General features: G+C 36.8%; 2 protein-coding genes across 3 annotated transcripts in view; both read left to right on the forward strand.

The window, feature by feature from the left end:
- Positions 1–19,398, forward strand: part of LOC139721916 (uncharacterized) — a 60,853-nt gene extending 41,455 nt beyond the window's left edge. For both annotated transcript variants that reach the window (XM_071633241.1, XM_071633242.1), the window contains one exon: positions 16,840–19,398. In XM_071633241.1, coding sequence (XP_071489342.1) covers positions 16,840–18,286 — 1,447 coding nt within the window. In that variant the 3' untranslated portion in view covers positions 18,287–19,398. The remainder of the gene's footprint in view (positions 1–16,839) is intronic.
- Positions 8,070–16,381, forward strand: LOC139721808 (uncharacterized). The gene is made up of 8 exons (XM_071633132.1): positions 8,070–8,304; positions 9,627–9,713; positions 10,361–10,465; positions 12,905–13,126; positions 14,055–14,105; positions 14,476–14,538; positions 15,511–15,571; positions 16,363–16,381. Exons 1-8 carry the CDS (start codon positions 8,070–8,072, stop codon positions 16,379–16,381), a joined length of 843 nt encoding a protein of 280 aa, XP_071489233.1.
- Positions 19,399–21,636: the final 2,238 nt, after the last annotated feature.

The following is a 21,636-nucleotide window of genomic DNA, read 5'->3' on the forward strand; positions in this document are numbered from 1 at the left end:
TATTTCACTCAATCCTCACTTATATTTTGGTTTTGGTTTCCTTTAAATACATGATCCATCACGTCAAACGCTAGTACACGCAACCGAGAAAATCCAGATTATGGTCCAGTAGATTTCATCTTTGATATAAGTGTGAGAAAATTTATCTTTCAAAGGCATTTCTGCTCCTTTGTGCATCTTGGGTTTCATAACTTTACGCGAAAGCTTTTGTGCCATGATATCATACCTTTATCATACCTTTATCAACCACCGGATTCGAATGCTCATTAGCTGGTAATGATGTTATTCAAATTGAAATTCAAGTTCAGAGAAATAATCTATCACAAGCTCGAACAGCTTAGCAATTATTACTAAATCAAACAAATATCTTATCCGCCCCCATGGCTCACGAGATAATCATCGTACAACACCGCACAATGAGCGAGGTGCATATCTGTAGGCAAATATTGTAGATCACTTTTGCTCATCTCTTGTCAAAACCGATATGACAATTCATTCATTCATTCAATTTGGCTTTTATTGTTACTCATGAAAGAGTCCGAAGACTACGTTGTGAGCCTACATAATAATTGACAAAGAAATGAAATAAAAACTGAAATTCATAACAGCATGGCAGAATTTTAAAGCATAATATATCACACACTGTAAAACAAAATACATACAGTGAAGAATTACATCAAAGCACGTTGAAAATCTCATAAAGAATTAGTACCTATATAAATGAGACTTGAGGATGAAAAACATAGCAAAGGAAAGATTAGTCTGGAGAGAAAGAGAGAGAGAGAGAAAGAAAGAAGGTGAAGAAAGTTTGTGGAAAAATAGGGGGAAAGAGAGTAATGAATGATGTACGTAAAATTACTTTCAAAATTGTGTGTATGACAGAACCAGTTTTGTCATAGCTTACATAAATATTATTATGCGGAGGGTAACATAATACACTGTATGTGTGTGTGTGTTTGTGTGTGTGTGTGTGTGTGTGTGTGCGTGTGTGTGCATCACAAATCTAACAAAAAGTAGCACCCCTTGATCTTACATGAGTACTCAAAAAAGGTGAAACGGGTCAACCAAGTTAATATTGTGGTTTTCATATTTTCTTTTATATTTCTTTATATTTTTCTTCGACATAATTGTTTAGTTTGGGATCATAAAATCAACTGGAAAGTGTGTTTTCAGCATATTTCTACAATGCTTTTTTTGTAGAGCAGTGTGATCAGGCATGTTTTAGTGGCGCCTTTTCATATCTTGGAAATCCTTTGCAAACTCTTCATTTTCAACCCCAATAACTTTTGAAATGATAATACTCTTGCTTTGAAAGTTGGCATCAATCATAGACAAAATGTGTTGATAGGGCATGCACAATTTAAGCTTATTTTCTAATAGTCTGATAAATCTCTTCATTGTTGTTGCTCCGGTGGTTTACATTCTGTTTTTATCCCGTTCTTCACACAGCTAGCACGGTCAGATTAAGACCGTGTACTTCAGAGCCTCTTTTCCAGAGCGTGTGCGTTCTGTCCAGTATTTAGATAGGTAAAGCGGGGTTCCCACTATCGTGCGATCCATTGCGAACGCCACGATTGGACATTCGTAACTGATCGTGGAAAATTTGTTCAACTCGTCTGAAATTTCACGTTTGGATACGAGGTTATGCGAGTCAATACGTGTTGGTTCGCTGGGATGCGATGTGGTCACGATTGGTCTATTTCAAGCAATACGATCTGTCACGATGTGGTCTCCGATTCAAATATGACCCGATAGGATTGTTCCGATTGAGTCTACGATTGGTTTCGATGTAACACGATCATTACGATCGAGATCCCCGATCTGGTGCGTGCAGCTGTGTTCTGATACGTTCCAGTACGAATACCGCGAAGCAATGCGGGCTGTTGAGATAAGATACGATATCTTTCACGATCGGGATCAAAAGCGACTCGATTTAAGGCGCGATTGGACCCGAATGGGAATATTATAGTCCGACTGACAATGTCTTTCATTATTTCTCTAACTTCTGAAGAGTGATTAGGCCTATTTGTGCACAACCATTGATGATGGCAAGGGTTGACTGAGGATGACGACAACGTGACCTTTGCAATATTGCGAATGACGATTACGTTATCATCAGAGAGAAAGCAGCGCCTAGGCCAGCCACAACGTCAGAAATTCCCTTTTCTAATTCAACCTAAAGATTATTGAATCGACATGCTCAGCCTCAGCACCCCCCCCCCCTCAAAAAAAACAACAACAACAACAAACAAACTGCATACGCAAGATCAAATCATTGCCCCCTCCCCCTCCCCCCCCCCAAAAAAAAGAAGAAGATAAAGACAAATGTTTTTGACTTCCTTTGAAACACATGAAGAAAATATGATGAAATGGAAGCTTAAAAAGAGGATTGGATCTTTTTGAATGCTGACATTATTATGTGTTTATAGGCTCAGTATAAGAAAGTTGACCGAACTTAGTATTGTTTATGTGTTTGATTTCATATTCGCATAGTACGTATATATGCCTTTTTATTTTAAAATGTCGTTATCTCATGGGGTATTGAAAGTTTGGTGGGTTTAGCTTGATAAATAGTTTTTAACAAAACCGTGTTTAAACAGCGTTTAACAAAACCGATATACACACAACAGAAAAGTAACTCCCCTAATGTCACTTTTTAACACAAAATAAGTTTGAAGCAAAATTATTTCGCAGGGGTATTGTTACACGTCTTATCAACTAACCTCTATGTGAAAAATGACAGTGATCTTTATAGTCATGTATGAGTGACAATGGTCACTTTTCAAAAGTCACAAAAGTTTTCGTGGGGTATGAGAAACATTCTGCTTCCGGTGAATGTTTCAATGGTGTTATTTTAGGATTCATTGTGCCAGCCCTCCCCTATTTAATATCAAAAGTACAGTTTTGCAGGTTTTGCTCCATCTTTAAAGTGTACATGCTTACTCAATGAAGACACAACTACTCTTTCTTATGCTCACTTGACATGGGCTGCTAGATCTTGGCTGCATCATCTGACAACAATCCTTAACTAAATGGATTTTGCAGTTTAAAGGACAAGTTCACCTTCATAAACATAAGGATTGAGAAAATGCAACAATATTAGTAGAACACATCAGTGAAAGTTTGAGGAAAATTGGACAATCGATGCAAAAGTTATGAATTTTTAAAATTTTTGTGTTGGAACCGCTGGATGAGGAGACTACTGCATTGCTACATTCTCTCAATCCTTATGTATATGAAGGTGAACTTGTCCTTTAATAAGAGTAGACACAGCTATTTTCCTCTAAAAACCAAACCACAAAAAACAAAACATGAAAATTGTTACAATAGATGTGAAGGGGTCAAATGATGGATGATGAAACAACAACAACGATTGATAATTATATACACAAGAAACAATACTTTACCCCCCCCCCCAAAAAAAAAAAAAAAAAACAAACAAACAAACAAACAAACAAACAAACAAACAACCCAACAACAACAATTACTGTAGTATAGTTCTAAAAAGTAATCAAATTTGCCTTTGATGTGTGCTCACTCATGCACGATTCAGGAAATCATTCTCATTTTTATACTGACCTTAGTCAATACGTGCAGACATACCACAGTAATTTTAGTTCTTCTATTTTTCTTTTTGTTAAAAAATTACCCCAAATTGATTACGGGGAACTCCGTTTTTGTGCGTCTGTGTTATGGTAAAACAATGTATAATGATAATAATGATATGTATAAAAATATCTAATACAAAATATGTACGATCTTGGAGCAAAATAAGGGCAAATATAAAAAAAAAAGAAGAAGAAATATATGTATATAAGTAGGAGGGAAGTGAAGAAGTCGATCCCGATCAACACGATTAAGAAGTACGATTAGATGAGATTTGCTGCGTTTTGATACGATCCAAGACAACCTGATGCGATGATCACGATCAACAATTAATCGTGTTAATCGTAGAAAATTTTTGAACCGTCCAAAATTTTTCTACGATTAATGCGATTGCCACGACTGACGTCAAGATCTGATAAGATTTGATAAGATCACCACGATTCCCTCACGATTAAGACCACGATTTCAATCGTGGCGCCAATCATGATAGTGGGAACCCCGCTTTAGAAGAGTCTATCGAATTGATTTATACATCATTAATTTTTAAGCTTAGCGTCTGCTAGTTCAGATTCTGCCCTCACCTAAAATCCATGTCTGGCTTTTTTTTTTTCAATGCGGAGTCACGTCACATAACTATCAATCACTGAATTGTCAAATAATATAAAAATGATAATGTTTAACCTCTTCAAAATGGCACTTTTTTGCACCTTTAAGCACTTGCACAGTGTACGAAATACCTCCAAATGGAATATCAATTCTCTCAACCGAAGAGAAGCTTTCCCAGATTGCGGAAACTGCTGCTGATATTCCGTCTAAACAATACTAGAAAGCATTATCACAATATCCTTCAGACGACACCAATATCAGCATAGTAATCTTTGCGTGTCACATGTAGCTGAAATACAGTAGAGGAATAGTTTTTTTTTTTTTTTTTAATGCAACCACAAAGGGATATGCTGAATACAGTATATTATGTAAGTACATGTATCTACGTTAATGTCTGCCAAATTCATGCTCTATAACATGATTGTGATAGCTCAGTTAATTATGTCACTTGGAAAGCCTTTCCAAGTGACATAATCAACTGAGCTATAAGCGCATTCATGAAATGCGAACTGTCTTATCATTTTCATTAGTAGCGGCAGCTCTCTCTCCCCCTGAACACATTTATTATCAGATTTGAATTAATGTGTTAAGGGCAATGTTCATGAGATCTGGATAGCATTATTAAAATGTGACTGAAAAAAAAAGGGAACGAGAGTCCCAGGCATACGTATAATACTATCATACATACTATCAACAATTTAAAAAAAATCCAAATGTCAATATGAAATAATATGATATCAAAGTATGTTCATATTTAGTAGGATTACAAACTGCTTTTGAATTGGGCAGTATTATTGTCATTTGAGTGTGGAGGTGGTGTTTATTGTTTTTTTATTATCTTCTCGTCGCTATATTATATATGCGATTGCACTGTCTTTTGCACATTCTTTGAAAGAGGAAATAAATCAAAACATCAGAACATCACACAAATTCTGTCATGCAGTGAATTGATGTGGCTTGATTCTCAATAAATCAAAACTGAAAGTTATGGAAGAGAAATGAGGTCACTCAACAACACATACAACACATACACAATGGAATTTTTTGTCCATCATGTTCTGTCTCAATATATTCTTTTTTTTTTTCTAAAGGCGTATCCAAACAAGGATATGAAAGTAAGGATAAATGAGTCGTCCTTCTGTCTGAAAGAGAAAATAAGATGGGGGAATTCTACAAGCGTTTTCTTCTATAAATATTGAGCAAATGCATAACATTCATAAAAAGCGGCCTCCGTTCCTTCCTCTTCTGCCTGGGTATAGGCTGCATGAATATCGAAATGCAAATTGTTTTGTTAAACTGCACTTTGACACACAAACGACGTTATACCTGCGCAGGTTTAACATGCGCACTTCGGCCCTTTGTTCCAATTATAACGTGGTTATTGTTTCTTGCTATAGAATCACATCTGATCACTCCGCACTCCTCGCAGGCCAAGGCGTAATTCTGTAATATTGGGGGGGGGGGGGAAGTATTATACGGAAGAGTCACGAGCAGGGATAACAGAGACGGGCCCAATCATCAGATTTGACGGGAAGCTTGCTGTTCCTACTTTGACAAAAGAATGGCTCTGAATATCGCAACAGACAAAAGAATGACCCACCTAGCATGGATTTCTGTAGTTTTGTTGTGTTATCCGTCGTTCACTTTGTCAAGAGATACATGTGCGTATACATTATTATCTTAGAAATATTGTTTGTCGGGGCAGCGTGACATTTGTCATTGAGGGGAAGGTATTTGGGAGTGCAAAGACTTTTTTCCCCAATACCTGGAAATGGAACATTCGGAAAGTCCTATTTCATGTTGTTCTTTCTTCTTCTTCTTTTTTCTCTCTCTGTTGTGTATTTTTCGTTTTTTTTTTTGCGATTTGATATTTCTAGCTTGTTTTGTCTGTTACGCTTCTTCGTGTTGTTTTGTCGTGTATATTTGTCAAAGGGTCAAAACTTTAATACAGATATCAATAGATTCATTATGCACTTAAATGATTTAGTAGGGACGTTTAAAACCGATTTCCTTGCACTATGACTATCGCCATTTCTTACTCATTTATTGGCTCTCGTACTACAAAATGATATTTTTCCCCCTTTGTTTTCTCGGTGAAAAGCTTATACCTTCATAAATCCCTTAAACCCAGCTGGTCCTGCAGACATACAATTTCAAATAGAAGAAATATAGATGAGATATCTGAAGATTCATTGACAAACATGTAAAGTTAAGCATTACGTGTACTACTGATTGTTTTCAATTTTGTTCTTCTTCAATTCATGATTTATCACTAGATAACGATGGACTTTATCTACCTCTCTTTATCCACTGCAGATTTACATCTAAACTGTACGGGCGAAACACTAGAGACCGAGGTGTCTTGTGACGAAATATGCGTCCGCAGTAGGGACAGTTGGATTCTTCAAGCACCTTGTGGGTGGAGAATATTATTTGAAGTGAAGCCAATCAGTTACCCATCCTTTGATGTGCAGGATGTGATGGCTAAGGAATCATTTCCCCTCACGATTCGGCGCCGCCCATTTTCTCCCATTTTGTCACTTGCCCATCAGACGAAGCTAACTATACGACCTATATACCTACCCAGTGGAATTTACGATCAGCGCAAATTGTTACCAGGGTAAGCATTCATTGATATCAGTATGAATATAAAAATTAGTGCTCGATATGTACATGAGAGCGTAGTTGTATTTAACGTTGTTCAGTGGGTTTTTTTTTCCTTTTAATCGCATGAAATAAATGCAAAATGTATTGCCTAGAGGAAAACGAGCGATATGCTCTGGTTAAAAAAGAAATACAACAAAGTGATTGCAATGAAATAACGCACAAGTAAAAGTGGAATTATACATTTTTTCCCCCGATCATGGTCCATCCTTTGTCAAAACATGCATCTACAAAAATATAGAATGTTTTCTCACATCGTCCACCTATTCAAATAAGATTTGGACCCTCGTGGAAAGAGTGAGTGAGCGTACAATGGATTGGCTTTAGACCTTGAAAATGAATCTAATTCTCATGAAAAGCATACCATGTTACATTGCCTTTTATGAAGGTCCTAAAGCACATAATGATAATCAGCTCTTTTAGTTTATAAAAGCTATACCAGAGATAACGCAGCATGGACACATCGATTGCAAAGTAAAAGTAAAACGCACAGGTTTATATAGATAAAAGAACATTTTATTTTCTTTTTATCAGGTATAGTATACGTCTGTACCAAATAAATCACGTAATACTTTATTCTGCTATCTCCATATTACAATATCTTGTTACCGCAAGATTTTGATGATTTCCCTCGAAATCAGTAGTCTTACACTCAGCAACTGAATAGGTCAAAAAGAGTTCAATGGTTGTGACAAACTGCAACTTTTCTCTCTAATGAGTGACTGGTACTGCGTTCTTTACTTTTGCTTTCTCTCTCTCTCGAATAAGATTGAAGAATTAGAAAATGCCTTCTGTTCCGAAATTATGGAGAGAAAGCAATACAGAATAAAAAAATCGATGTTGATGGCAAATGCATTATAGCGTACGCCATATAATGTCAAACACGAGCATATCATCCACTACACTGTAACATGTTATTGCAGCCTTCATTGCCTGTCATTAAGGTTTTAAGAAGTAGAGTTACAAAGTATTAACGAGAAAACAAGGGCCTTTAATATTAACATGTAGAAGGATTATATACTTGGGGTAGAAAATAAAAACACTCCCGACGGTAAACCTTGCTTTTTCGAAACTGCGACCCTTCCGAAGTCCCACTCTGTTTTCATCGTGTTTTAATTTCATTCATCTGTCTATAAGTAGATGTGAATCCAAAGTTTCATTATTAACATTTCAAAAGTGTTGATATTATTACCATGTGCTCTACAGAAACACCCACTGTGACACTGGTTGACGGACCCTCTCCCCTTGAAGGATTGGTCGTCTTCGAACCAGACAGATATGTTTGCTATGATGGATTCAACGACGAAGCTGCCAAACTGGTCTGCGGAGAGCTTGGTTTTCCAGCCGTGTCTGAGAGGCATTCGGCTGAAGCATTGCCACGGACAGTATCGCGGAGCAGGACTGGACGGTTATCGTGTCAAAATCGACGTAAGCTGAAAATAGAATTATTGCAGAGATTTTTTAAAGGGAACAAGCAAAAAAAAAAAGTTTATGGGAAGAAATGTTACAGAAAATTATACAACGCAATGTGAAGTACACGTTGTAGATTAGGTATATAGATGGTAATCTAAAAAGAATTGAGAAATGTACAGAGCGGTGGCAAAAACATCTAACAAGAGACCAAGGTTAGCAGCTGGGCCCCTGGGTTTACTTGACCCTTAATTTTGGAAAGTTTATGTTTATTCCCCATGTCTCAGCTGATAATGATATTTTTCATGTGAAAGTCTTAAATATTTCTTTTTTTATTTCCTTGTTATTCATTATGGTTTTCCCACGATTCTGTTTACTCTTTGTTGCATAGAAAAATAAAAATGAATTGAACTGAATTGAAGGATAACGTAAGAAAACATTGTATTCCCTCATTTTCCTTTCCTGGCTGTTTTTACCTATTAAATTTTGTATAATTCTACCATCAGTCTTCATTATTGATCCCGAAATTCAAGTTAACAATGCCGTTCTTCTATACCTTCTTGTTCTACTTGGAGTTATCTGCCGCTCTTGTCGGGTTTTTGTGTGTGTGTGTGTGTGTGTGTGTGTGTGTGTGTGTGTTTAGTATATCGACATAATTGTGCTGATTACACATTCTTGCCCATTTCCATGTTTTTGTGCTTTCGACCTATCCACCTCCCCTTGCTTCTTTATTGCCATGACTGCTATTCTGTATATTGTCTTGTACCATCTTATAAATCTAATTTACTGTTTTGCATTATTTACCTATTCCATTATGGAAGCTTAAGTTTGATTGGCATTTATTATAATTTGTGACGTATTTTATTTGCATCCATATAAGCAAATTAAACTACATTATAGTTGTGAATTTTGTGAGGTTTGTGATGTAAAAGGAATCGTATGAGCCTTCGAGCTGCTGGATTGTCATTTCACATTTGAACAATAAAGTATAAAACTATGAATTATTATCATTTTTTCTATTATGTCTTTATGATAAAGTCAGTATTGCCTATTTGTAAAAGCTAAAAATAAAACAAAAGATAAGTTATTCTGAAATCATGTAGATTTCGAAAACAGATTAGTTGACGCTATTTCAGACTGTCAGACGGTAAGTGATTTTCAAGCAAAGTTCAGAATTTGACGATATTTTACTTCAACCTCCAGATGGACTTAATGTATTTAAAACATGTCTATTATATCTGCTCTGCTGACGTTGCTTCCAGATTACTTTCATTTGTTTTGTATGAGTTTGTTAAAGTGTTTGAATTTTTGTAACTGACTTTTACGACATCAATACGTAGCTGGTGGCACGTATCAACGTTTGAAGGATTGTCAACTGACAACCGCTGACTGTTCATTGAATGGGGCTGTTAGACTCAAGTGTCAAGGTGAGCCTATTGATACAAGTACAAGTTGATGTTGTGTATGTCATTATGCTTAAAATGTTAACATTGTTTTATGGAATCATGAGCAGAATTGTTTTCTTTTTGCACGAACATTCTGTTTTTAAATGACAAGATTATTATCTAGATGCAACCATATCCTTTTGCGGCAGGGCATTTATTAATGCAATACATTGAATACATAATTGATAAAGAGTGTTTGTTAAACACATCTTTATCATTTGTAACAAGGAATGAGTAAAGTAAGTATAGAAGAACAAAATCATATTTATTTGTATTTTGCACTGACTTATTGGTAGTGTTAGTGTACTGACAAATCGTGATTGGCATTGTAATCAGAATATGTATGTCACACTTACGTAACAAAGATATTTGGCTGGAAATTATTTCTAAACAGGTTAATTATTTGATACAGCTTTTCCGTGTGACCATCGTTTTGTTTCACACCTATGAAAAACCTGATTTTTTTTATGCTAGTAAGACGATGAACAGACATTTAAGACTGTCTTTTTTTCGGATCTGACGTTTATTCTAACAAGACTGCATGTTCATTTGTAAAGCAAACGCGGGAATATGACGCAGGGGACGCTGCTGTTGTACGTAATTGATTTATACAAACTGTTTTCAATCAGAACCGTTTGGCGAGATAGAGTCTGAAGGAAGGAATTCTCAGAACTGGACATGTCCCAGACAGGTAGACCACGAATCTGGCCAACTGGTCCACGAGTCATTTAACAGTGAGTATGAAAGACATAAACACCATGTGTGAATTGTAAGCATTCAATAATAAATAGATGACAAATTTGAAGATAGAACATAACATATCATAATTTCTCTTTTCTTTGGTTCAATCGTTCAAATACTAAAGTAAGTGTCAGGAAATGTGTGCATTGCATGACAAAGGGACAGTGTATGAAACACACGTTCCCATTCATGTTATGACCCCAAATTAAAGAATAATGAAGAAGAAGGATAGCTCTTTCAGAAAATATAAAATACTCAAGGTTGACTCGGCTGACCCATTTCACCTTTTTTGAGTCCTCATGAAAATCAAATGGTCCGACTTTTTGTTCGTTTTGTGATGCACGGCCATGTGTGTGTGTGTGTGTGAGAGAGAGAGAGAGAGAGATCCTGCACCACAAAACCAGCAAAAAATCGCCAGGCATGGATTTTCAGTTGTAAGGACAAATTCTGAAAGAGCAGACTCTCAGCTCTGTGGAATGATGTAATTCTTGATACAAAATGTGACCCTGCATCACAAAACAAACAAAAAGTCGCCAGACATGAATTTTTAGTTAAAACCATATTCTGAAAGAGCAGACTTTAAGCTTTAAAAATAACTCAAATCAAACGGACTCTTCTAACCTATCTAAATATTGGAAAGAAACTCAGAAACTCAGAAAAAGTGTGAACTGAGAAAAGAGGCCCTGTTGTAGAGTGTCTACTCAAGCGCTCAATCTTTACCAAACCGTGCTGGCTGTGCGTTGAATGGGACAAAAACAGGAAGTAAACCACCGGAGTAACAACGATGAAGGGATTATCAGATTAAACTGAAATTAAGCATGCCTCATTGACACATTCGTTCCATAATTAATGCCAACTTTCAAAGCAGTAGCATTACCTTTCAAAAGTTGTTAGAGTTGGAAGTGAAGAGTGTGTACAAGGTTTTTGAGAAATGAAAAGCGGACTCTAAAGACACACCTAATCACACTATTCTACCAAAGAAGTTCGAGATAAACTGCTAAAAAAACACACTTTCCTGCCAATTTCATGATCCAAAATTTTAGCATAATGCAAAAAAGACTTGCTCTTTCAGAAAATATGAAAAAGTCAAGATCGGCTAGGTTGACCCATTTCACTTATTTTCATTCCTCACGCAAGATCAGTGTGTGCGACTTTTTGTTCGTTTTGTAATGCACTCCTAGTAGAAGGCTATGGGCTCAACTCAGAGCGGCGACCGATTTTGTATGCTCGATCGGCGCTGAAATTTTGGCACTGCCTATCAGTTAAAGAGATGTCGAGCAGGCCATAAAACCCAAGTGATGCCCGAGCAATGCCCCGCCGATTTCCCGTCGGTCACTGGTCGATTTTTAGTAAAAATGTTGCGAAATAAGGGGGTCCTTTCGTAGAGTCTCAGCAGTCACCGAGCGATGCCCCATGGGAAATAAATGATAAAATAGCAAAGATATAATACTACGTTTACATAACGACCCGAATTTCTAGCTTTCAATTCTTTCGTCCCAGAGTGGTTGTCCCTGACTTCAATGTCACCAATATTGCTAGTCCTCTGCTGCGTTGGGCATGCACCTGCCGAGAATGAATTTGGTGGGGTTATCTTGCATCTTTCCCTCCCCCTGCCTCTTTCAGATTGCTTTGTTCCTCTTCTCCATCCACTCCCTTGAGTTTCATCTTTATTTTTTGTTCCCTAAATCGTTCGACAGCGCCTGGGTAGTTGCGGCTCGGACACCGAGCGTATTTTGGGCAGCGAGTGAAGATTGGTCAGTCGCCGGTAAAGTTGTAATTCCTCTTTAAAACCGATGACCTAAGAATCGGTGGGGCCTGGTTGGTCACCGATCGGTCACCTGTCGGTGTCTGACCAAAATTCGCTAAAAACTTGCCGAACTCACCGAACAGGACCATAGCCTAACCTCCAACTAAACGAGAGAAAGAACACGCTTTGGAAAAGTGTGTACCCAGAAAGGAAGCTCCAAGGTAAATGATCCAAGCAAGCGCTTAATCTTAAGCAATCCTTGCTCTCTGCATTCGATGGGACAAAAAAAAAAGCAGGACGCAAAACTGGAAATCAGCAACAATAAAACGATTATCAGATTGCGCTGAAAGAATGCTCTTTTTGAATGCTCTAACAAACTCTGTCCAAGACTAGTGCCAAATTCCAAACAAGTAGCGTCCTCTTCGAACAGTTATTAGGGCCTCTATAAAGATATACCTTATCACACTATTCCACGCCGAATGTTCTAGGAAAATGCTAAAACCACAATTTTCCATTTGTTTAATGACCCCAAACTTTCGAATGATGAAAATGTGATAAAATCATGTTTGATTGGGTTGACCCCTTTCACCCAATTTGAGTTCTCACGTAAAATCAGGGCGTGCAACTTTGTTGGTTTTGTGATGGACAGATGATACTGCGTCATTTCATCTCTTAAAATTGACAGTTTCCGTCGGATTTTGTGTTCACCCCGGTCAAGTGCCAAATGGTCATTGGGACTCTGATATGACATACTTTGGATCTGAGATAACTCTCACCTGTGATGAGAGCTACAGCGTCAATGGCAGTGCGACACTGCAGTGTGTATGGCTACCTGGACGGTCGACTTACTTTCCGACCTGGAACGTGTCAATCCCATTCTGCTGGAGATCTGAAACTATAACAGAAGGTTTGCCATTGATACACATCCTGTATTTATCCAAATTGAAACATTCAATTGGCTACACTGAATATAACACTGTACAGTATAATACTGAGCATAGGAAGAAGAGAAGAAACTGAGGATGATAACTCGTATATTCAATTGGACATAAAGTTGGACATTTATTGGGTTTCTTCAGATTTCCGTGAAATTTCTCGTAAAAGGGAAATCAGCCGTTATCATGACTGAAGATTTCATTTCATTTTCATTTCGTTTGAATTTATTTTTATATTTCTCACATAAATTACAATAAAGTATAATTACCAAAATTATAAAGAACACACGCCTGTACATTAGTATTAAATGAAACTTCACCGGAATGTACAAAAGCTTGTCTTGGTATACATGCCAGTTAAACTAAGGTCATAATGCCAAAAATATGATCGGGCCTGCGTAAAAACAAACTTGTAGAGCCACAGGTCCCGTGATAAATCAGATTAGGAGAACTTTGAAATGCCGATTAATTTTTTACACCATTCTATAACTGGGGAAACTGATATTAAAAAAAAACGGAAAAAAAATCAGATCAAATAAGTGTTACTATTTAATAGAATAAAATTATTTCATATATTGCAGTTTTGCCGAAACTCAAAAGTATTAGTCGAAATATGATACGTAGACAACATTTTGATCTATTCATTATTCTGTAAATAGATATATTAAAGAAAACAGATTTTTTTTCTCATATTAAGCCAAGATATACCAACAGGGGCTGGTGTTTAACGTCCTTTTAATTGAGAGATTTCTATGATACATACGCTATGGTCAGTTTTTAAAGACCTACCCATTCTTCAAATGATCGTGACAGAGTTTCATATTGTCCAAGAGTGCCAGAGAATTTACCAAATTACTTTGAAACTGAATCAAGTCTTGCACATCTATGTTTAATGTGTAGGTGGAACAACTACCAAACCAACACCTACACAGAATGCAGACTACATCTCCAGTGAGTAGCATTCAAAATATCTACAAGCTAGCTACTGTTAGAGTAACTGCAGTTTGTGATGTGTGTTTCGGCATCTTTTGGCATTCGATGTCATTTTTTATTTATTTTAATCTGACTTATATTTGTCGTTAACCCTAACGCTACCCTGCTGATTTAGCAAATCATCTCAACTCCATGAGATATGAATCCAACAGCTGTAAAAACTACTGGTTGTGGAATTTTATCTTTAAATATTTTTTTTTTTTCAGTAAGCTTTGAAACATTTTCCCGTTACGAATATGTTAAAGCAAAGTCTGATTCCATGGACCTCGGTCATTGAACAGATATCATTCATTACCCACAATGTCCCTGATTTCCTCCAATGAAACAGGCGATGGAGGGCTTACTTTTGAATTAACGACATTGCCTGAGATCACCGCCACGTCGTTTCTAAGTAAGATGACTTATCAGCCAATTTACAGTTGTGTACCTTTCTTTTGCACCTCTCTCATTGTTTGCTTTATGATTTGTGTAATCATTTTTTTTCGTTTGTTTTGTGTTACTTTTTATTTTTTGTTTTATTTCATTGGGGGGGGGGGTTACGGTTTGAGGCTCTGTCTGTATTCACTGTTCAAAGATTTGGTTAAAAAAACAAGGAACAAAAAATTTTCAAACTTACCATTTCCTTTCTTTTGTTGATGAAATCATTGTTATGTACACTGTTAGTCAGGCAGATAGCTTGGTAACTAAAAGAAGTATATCGCACTGTCATTCAATGAATAAAATTCCAACGCGACTTCCTTTCTTTTTTTTACTTTTGAAATTGTATTATATTGAAAGTCAAGTTGTATCAACTGTACACAAGTACTGATGGGCCGTCTACACTTGGCAGATACATTATGTTGTAGAAATTATAAATCCTAAATAAGCAGTAAAAATAAAATCATAATTTCAATTTCAATTTGAAATAATAATAAAAATCTAAGTGTTTCCGGCTATTGCAAATAGTTCGACCATGTTGGGGAAATATAAACTCTTTCATACAATAACTTGTGAAACTCTTTTCCAAGGACATGATATCCTGTTTCTAAACATCTCTTGATCAGCATGCGCACAATTGATACCACTAGGTATGAAAATTTCGCATTTACTCCATCGGTGTGTGTGTTTGGTATTTTTGTTATGCATTTGTTTGTATTTGTATTCATGTCGTTTATTCTATTGTTTTTGGTAAATCTTTTTCAAATTGCCGACGTTATTTGGCAATAATTTTGTATTATTTGGATGTGTTATGGAATGAAATGAAATGAAATGAAATGAAATGAAATGTGAGGTGACGAGGTCATTGTGGGTCTAAATACCATGATGTCATCATTGCGGCTGTCTGTACCAATCATCTTGCTCTGTTTGCACTTTTCATGAACAGGTGATGGCAATCCAACTGAAAATGTATTCATACCAGACGCAAGCGAAACGACTACAATTGAGTTGCATATTCTTATCATTAAATATTTTGATATCATCGAACTATACACATATCCATTACGTATATATTCAATAATGAAGCAGAGATGATTTTACTGATACCGTTTAATTTCTTTTTTTTTCTCAGATTTTCAATTTCATCTTGTACGTATTAAGTGGTTATTGCAACCATTTTTTGCTGCTTGCGATATTTATTCATGTTCATTATTGTAACCAGATTTATCTTTACACACACACACACACACACACACACACACACACACAAACACACACACACAGTTACCTATGTTCATGTGACCTGAAATGAGGAAAAAAGGGAGTTGCGACATGGGAACCTGTGTCATCGCGTCAACCTGAAACCTGATTCAACCTGCTATTAATACATCAGAGGCAATAACAAATGCATATTCATTTAAAATAGAGCAATTCCATAATAACGCAAAATTCATAATTTGATATTATCAAGTAATGGTAATTACTCAAAATTGCATATTAGGTGGTGCCCTATCCTTCCATGTGTAAAATAATGTCTTTGGTGCATTGCATCTGAGGGCTGTCAATTCAGGATTTTTGTTCATGATATATACGATGTGCACTCTTTGGGACTATATCAATGCAATGTACGCTCCAATGCAATGTACTCTTTTTTTTTTAAAGGGTGACAAAGATTTATTGTACTGAATTCCATTTCAGCTTCTGAAGTTCCTGAGAATAACGTTGACATCTTCGCAATGGCAGCTCTTCTGTGTGTTGTCCCCATACTTGTGGCCATTCTCTTCGTGGTATTGTGCAGACATCACAAGAAAAAGTGAGTGTTTCCGTATAACGTGTATTTGCGTGTTGATTATGTGTGTTAAAGTGTTGGAGGTTGGTGGTTTTGAGATTGTTGCGGGAAGTAGTTGAAGTTGTTTCCTACTTGTGTCATTGTACTGTCGTTTTCTACATTTTCTAATAATGTAACTAATGCTTCAAACTTTGAGTAAAGAATTAAAATGTATGTGTATGTATTCAAGCAAAACATATCATTATTTTCAAAGTGTGTAAATGAAGTCTAATGTTCAATCATTATTTCAATGTTCTTATTACATCTTTTTCCGTGGGACAAACCAAAATAAGTTGATAAATTCCACAATTGTATATTTGTGATATCTGTTTCCATTCCGTCTTGAAAATGCAATGTTGTTATTGGTGGTTTGTGTTCTGTTTCGTTTCTTCTTCCTTTTTTTTCAAAACAGTAAACAGTGTATCTTTCTTATAATTGCCGTTACAGACGCAGATCCTCACAAGTTTCAAATCAGTCAATCAGACAACTGGAGATGCTTCGCATAGACAATCCAAACCAAAATTTGAGCTCGACGGATCATGTTGTATTGAACACTACTATTACTGACGCTGGAGCAGAGGGTCACCCTTCCCAGAACCACCATGGCAATATTTTCAGAGACGTCACGACTCAACAAGAGAACCTATATCACATCTATCAGGACGCTGCGGAGGTAGACAAGGGACAGTCCCAGCCATCAAACGTACAACAAGTCTCCCTTTGCGCAGTCTCATTGGAGAGCAACGTCACTTCCTCTGTACACGCATCAGTTTACCCGTGTGTTTATGAGAACCATGGAGTACAGGAAACGTCATTGGATCAAACGGCGAGCTGCTATGAGGACTGTGAATACCAGGATGTAGACCTCTGTGGAAACGATTGGCTGACGAAAAAAGGCTCTAGATCCTTTGATGAAGCCCGCTTGTTCGATGAAAGGTGCTATAATTCGTTGAATGTCGTCAAACAGTCTGCCCAGAACATTCCTAGCAATACAGACAATGAGTACGATCACTGCAATCGTTCCCTCCTGGATAAGAGACTTCAAAGTCCCCCAACAGGTCTCTCAGCTTCTGGTCCTTCTTCTCATGGTGAAGTTCACTCCGACAGAAACGATGACAAATCGTATTCCTGCGTGGGATCCCTACCAGCCTTCAATCGTGACGATGCCTTCTATTATCAACTACATCCTGACGAAGCTAATAGTATCGAAACGTTAAACAAACCACAGTTCACTGACGCTTTCGACTCCGGGGAATACTGCTTGCTGAATCCTGATAAAGGTTCCACCCATGACAAGCATCCTGAAAAGAGAAATGACATCTTGAGCGACTGCTATGACTCCGAGAGTTCCATGAGTTATGTTTCAAATACCAGACCTTGTGAAGAACTGTATGCAACGGTGAACAAAACAGTTGGGGAATCATCGGCAGCAAAACCAGCAACGTGCGAAGAACTGTATGCAACGGTGAACAAAACAGTTGGGGCAAATTCGGCAGCAAAATCAGCGACGTGCGAAGAACTGTATGCAACGGTGAACAAAACAGTTGGGGCATTATCGGCAACAAAACCAGCAACGTGCGAAGAACTGTATGCTAAGGCGGACAAAACAGTTGGGGAATCATCGGCAGCGAAACCAGCAACGTGCGAAGAACTGTATGCAACGGTGAACAAAACAGTTGGTGTAAATTCGGCAGCAAAACCAGCAACGTGCGATGAACTGTATGCAACGGTGAACAAAGCAGTTAGGGCAAATTCGGCAGCAAAACCAGCCACGTGCGATGAACTGTATGCTAAGGTGGACAAAACAAAAGACGGTCACTTTGACAATAAATCAACATCACAAGAGGAACTGTATATGAACGTTACTAATACAAATACAAATGTGGATCTTTGAATATGTTTTTCCTAACAAACTGTTTATGTTTATGTTTTCTTGTGTGTTTGCACAATTAGGAGCAAAATATAAAAGCGTTTCAGAGAAGCCTTATCTTTTTATTTAAGAGTACAAATTTGAGACACTGATTCTTATTTCAGTTTAATTGGGATATCCAATTTTGTTTGATTCACTCGTTTCAGAGCTGATAATCCTCTATATTTGAATCTCACCTACCTACTAAAATCTTACTTGGCGATTCTCGCGGATTTTATGATGTAGGTACCAGAAAGTCAAGTTTTATGTCGATGACATTTATTTCAAGCAAATATGAATATATACAATTACAATTAACCTGCGGTCGATTTAAATGGAAGACGATCGCCTGTTTATTGCTGTATCTAGATACTTTTACCGATGAGTGTATGACAGCATTATGCTATTTCAACCATTTCTCATGAGAACTGTGACGTAGTCTTTGTACTACAGCATGCTTGGTAAGAATTATGTTTCAACCCGTGTCTTTTTGCATATGAACACGACTTCTGCAAGGTAAAAGGGGGACTTTTTTTTTTTTTTTTTTTAATAGGGAGGAGATAGTGAATCAAGACTCTATTGCTCTACATTCTCATTCATTGTAGACAGTTAGAAAACTAAAAAAAAAAAAAAAACACACACACACACACAATTTCTGATCTCAAATCATACGTTCCCGAGATTATTCCTGAAAGGATCCATGGGGTTTGCAGGTTTTGTGTACACACATGTGGCAAAATGATGTCTTGTTAAATCATTAACTGCAGCAGTGGTTCAGAGAGAGAGAGAGAAGGGGGGGGGGGATAATAGTTTCAATTGCATAGTCGTTATTGATCATGTTATATTGCGCTACAGGCTACAGTACATTGTGCGTGTGTGTGTGTGTGTGTATGTGTGTTATCCACATGTAGAAAGGAAAGAGTAAAGGATAGTGTAGGTTTTAAGAGGGCAGCAATTATTGTATCTGGATTTAACAGAACCTTTACGACATTGTCCGTTTGTTTTGTTTTTTTAATGGTTGAAATTTCTAAATTTCAGGTAAAAGATGGTGTAATAGTGCACTCAATGTACACGTACTGTAATTTGCTTTGGCCAGCTAAGGACGCACAACGAGCAACCTATGAGAAGCTAGCGGGTTGATATAGTAATACAGCAACTTTCTATGCATCTATTTCATAATTTCAATGGCAATGATACTAATGAAAACGTGTTTTCTAGAACTTAATATTTGATGACTTTTAAAGGAACATCAGTTAAAAAACAACGAAAACAATTTCGAACGCACAAGACAGGCCGTTTTATTGCCCAAAGGACGACGGTTGTGACGTTGTGCCATTGCTACGTCGGTGGTTGATCACGTTAGCGCGGACAGGGCTGGATATTCTGTTTGGAGGCAAATATAGCAGTAATATTGATTATGACATTATGTTGTTTAAGATTTGCATAGATGTGTGAATGACGGTGCATAACTAAAAATGACAGTGATATATCACACACAAGTGAGAGTAAATGTGAACATGCGTCACAAAACCAACAAATAGTCGCATGACACGATTTTCCGTGATGACTCAAAACAAGTGTAAAGGGAACACCTAGTAAATTTTACTTGTTTTTTTTTCTTTTTTTTTCTTTCTGAAAGAGCATCTTTTTATCATTTTCCAAAGTTTGGGATCATAAAATGGATAGGAAATTATCTTTTCTGCTTCTCTCCTTTTTTTTCCTAGAACACTTTGCTTGGGTCTGACGTAGGCTTTTTCAGATTCCGGTCATAGAAACCTTTCAAACAATTTTTACTTTCAACTCTATTAAATCTTGAAAGGATGATGCTATTGCGTGGCAAGTTAGTATCGGTCATGAATAGACTGTACTTTTATGCAAATTTTCACTTTAGTTTAATAATCCCTTCTCATTGTGGCTGCCATGGAGTTCTATATCCCCTTCTTTTTTTTCCCCATTCATTGCAGAGACCACTTCAGGGTAAATTAAAATACACTTGACTAGTATACCAAAACTTCAAAGCCTCTTTTCGAAGTAAACATTTTGCCCAAGTGTGTACTTCTTTCGTTTATTTTGATGGATTTGGAAAGTTCATTTGTATAGAAGTACATGTCATTTTAAATCTTAGAATCTACTCTTTCAGAATCCACCCTTTACTAAAAGTCCATGATTGGTGGTTTTGTGACGAATGGTCACAAATAGTCATAAACTTATTGTTACTTTGTGTACATAATTGTCAAAATAAAGATATGTTATAGTATAATGAATAAATGAGAATGGTTGTTAGAAAACATAAATAAATATATGACAACTTTGCAGCAACACATATATAGTATATGCACATTCGTAAAAAACAGATGCTTGATCATAATTGTTGATTATGATCATACTATTTACCGGTATATTATACGTACATGCACCTTATACACATAATATTGGTATCATACTGGCACGCAGTGTATGATGATAACACATTGCAAACAAGAAACGATGACGCAATACTCTTCCGGAAATAAAGGATTGCACGTCTCATGCAACAAGCTAAATTGAATGAGATAAGTGTCATTTTATAAGTGTCACTTAGATACTTTCCCATGTGTGTGCAAGTGTGTTGTGTGTTTGTATGTGTGTGTGTGTGTGTGTGTGCGTGTGTGTGTGTGTGTGTGTGTGTTGTATGTGTGTAGGTCTGCTTGTGGAAGGGAGAGTGTGCATGTGAATATAATTAATCATTTTTTTTTGTGATATTATCCCCCCAACACAACCACACACACACCTTTCGCTATACAGAACAGCCAGTATCTGCACAGCTGCAGTCGTCGGTCGGTGTTTCAAATTTCAAATTTGTATGAAATGATCTAAATGCATATTGAAGCATTTCGACGTCCACACTAGAATACGATTGCAACATTTATTTCAAGTGTTAAGACTGAATGAGCGTGTCTTCTTCATATGTAAACACACTTTTGTCTGTGCTGAGCTTCAAATACAAATATCACTGTTACCCTGAGGAAGACCCGTGCAAGGGTCGAAAATTTGGTTTACAAATAAATAAAGTTGGAATCTAATGCATTATGTCAACTTGTTTGTCTTCATCGTCTTCATGCTCTTATTCCAACACGCGGATAATAATACCATAATGATAATACCATTATATTGTGACACTGCACCTCAAAACAAACAAAAAGTCGCCAGACATGAATTTTTAGTTAAGACCATATTCTGAAAGAGCAGACTTTAAGCTTTAAAATGATGTATAACCCAAATCAAATGGACTCTCCTAACCTATCTAAATATTGGAAAGAAAGCACAAACTCAGGAAAAGTGTGAAATGAGAAAAG

This window comes from Diadema antillarum, unplaced genomic scaffold, assembly GCF_040938485.1.
Source record: "Diadema antillarum isolate AM-2024a unplaced genomic scaffold, OU_Dant_1.0 scf00000151, whole genome shotgun sequence".
In the NCBI taxonomy this organism is placed as follows: domain Eukaryota; kingdom Metazoa; phylum Echinodermata; class Echinoidea; order Diadematoida; family Diadematidae; genus Diadema; species Diadema antillarum.

What these genes read in the sequence shown, in the direction of transcription:
- LOC139721808 (XM_071633132.1), top strand. Translation starts at nt 8,070, where the DNA reads ATGTGCTCTACAGAAACACCCACTGTGACACTGGTTGACGGACCCTCT. An exon ending in GGTCCACGAGTCATTTAACA is followed by an intron (nt 10,466 to 12,904) that starts GTGAGTATGAAA and finishes TAAAATTGACAG; the next exon opens with TTTCCGTCGGATTTTGTGTT. An exon ending in CACCGCCACGTCGTTTCTAA is followed by an intron (nt 14,539 to 15,510) that starts GTAAGATGACTT and finishes TTTCATGAACAG; the next exon opens with GTGATGGCAATCCAACTGAA.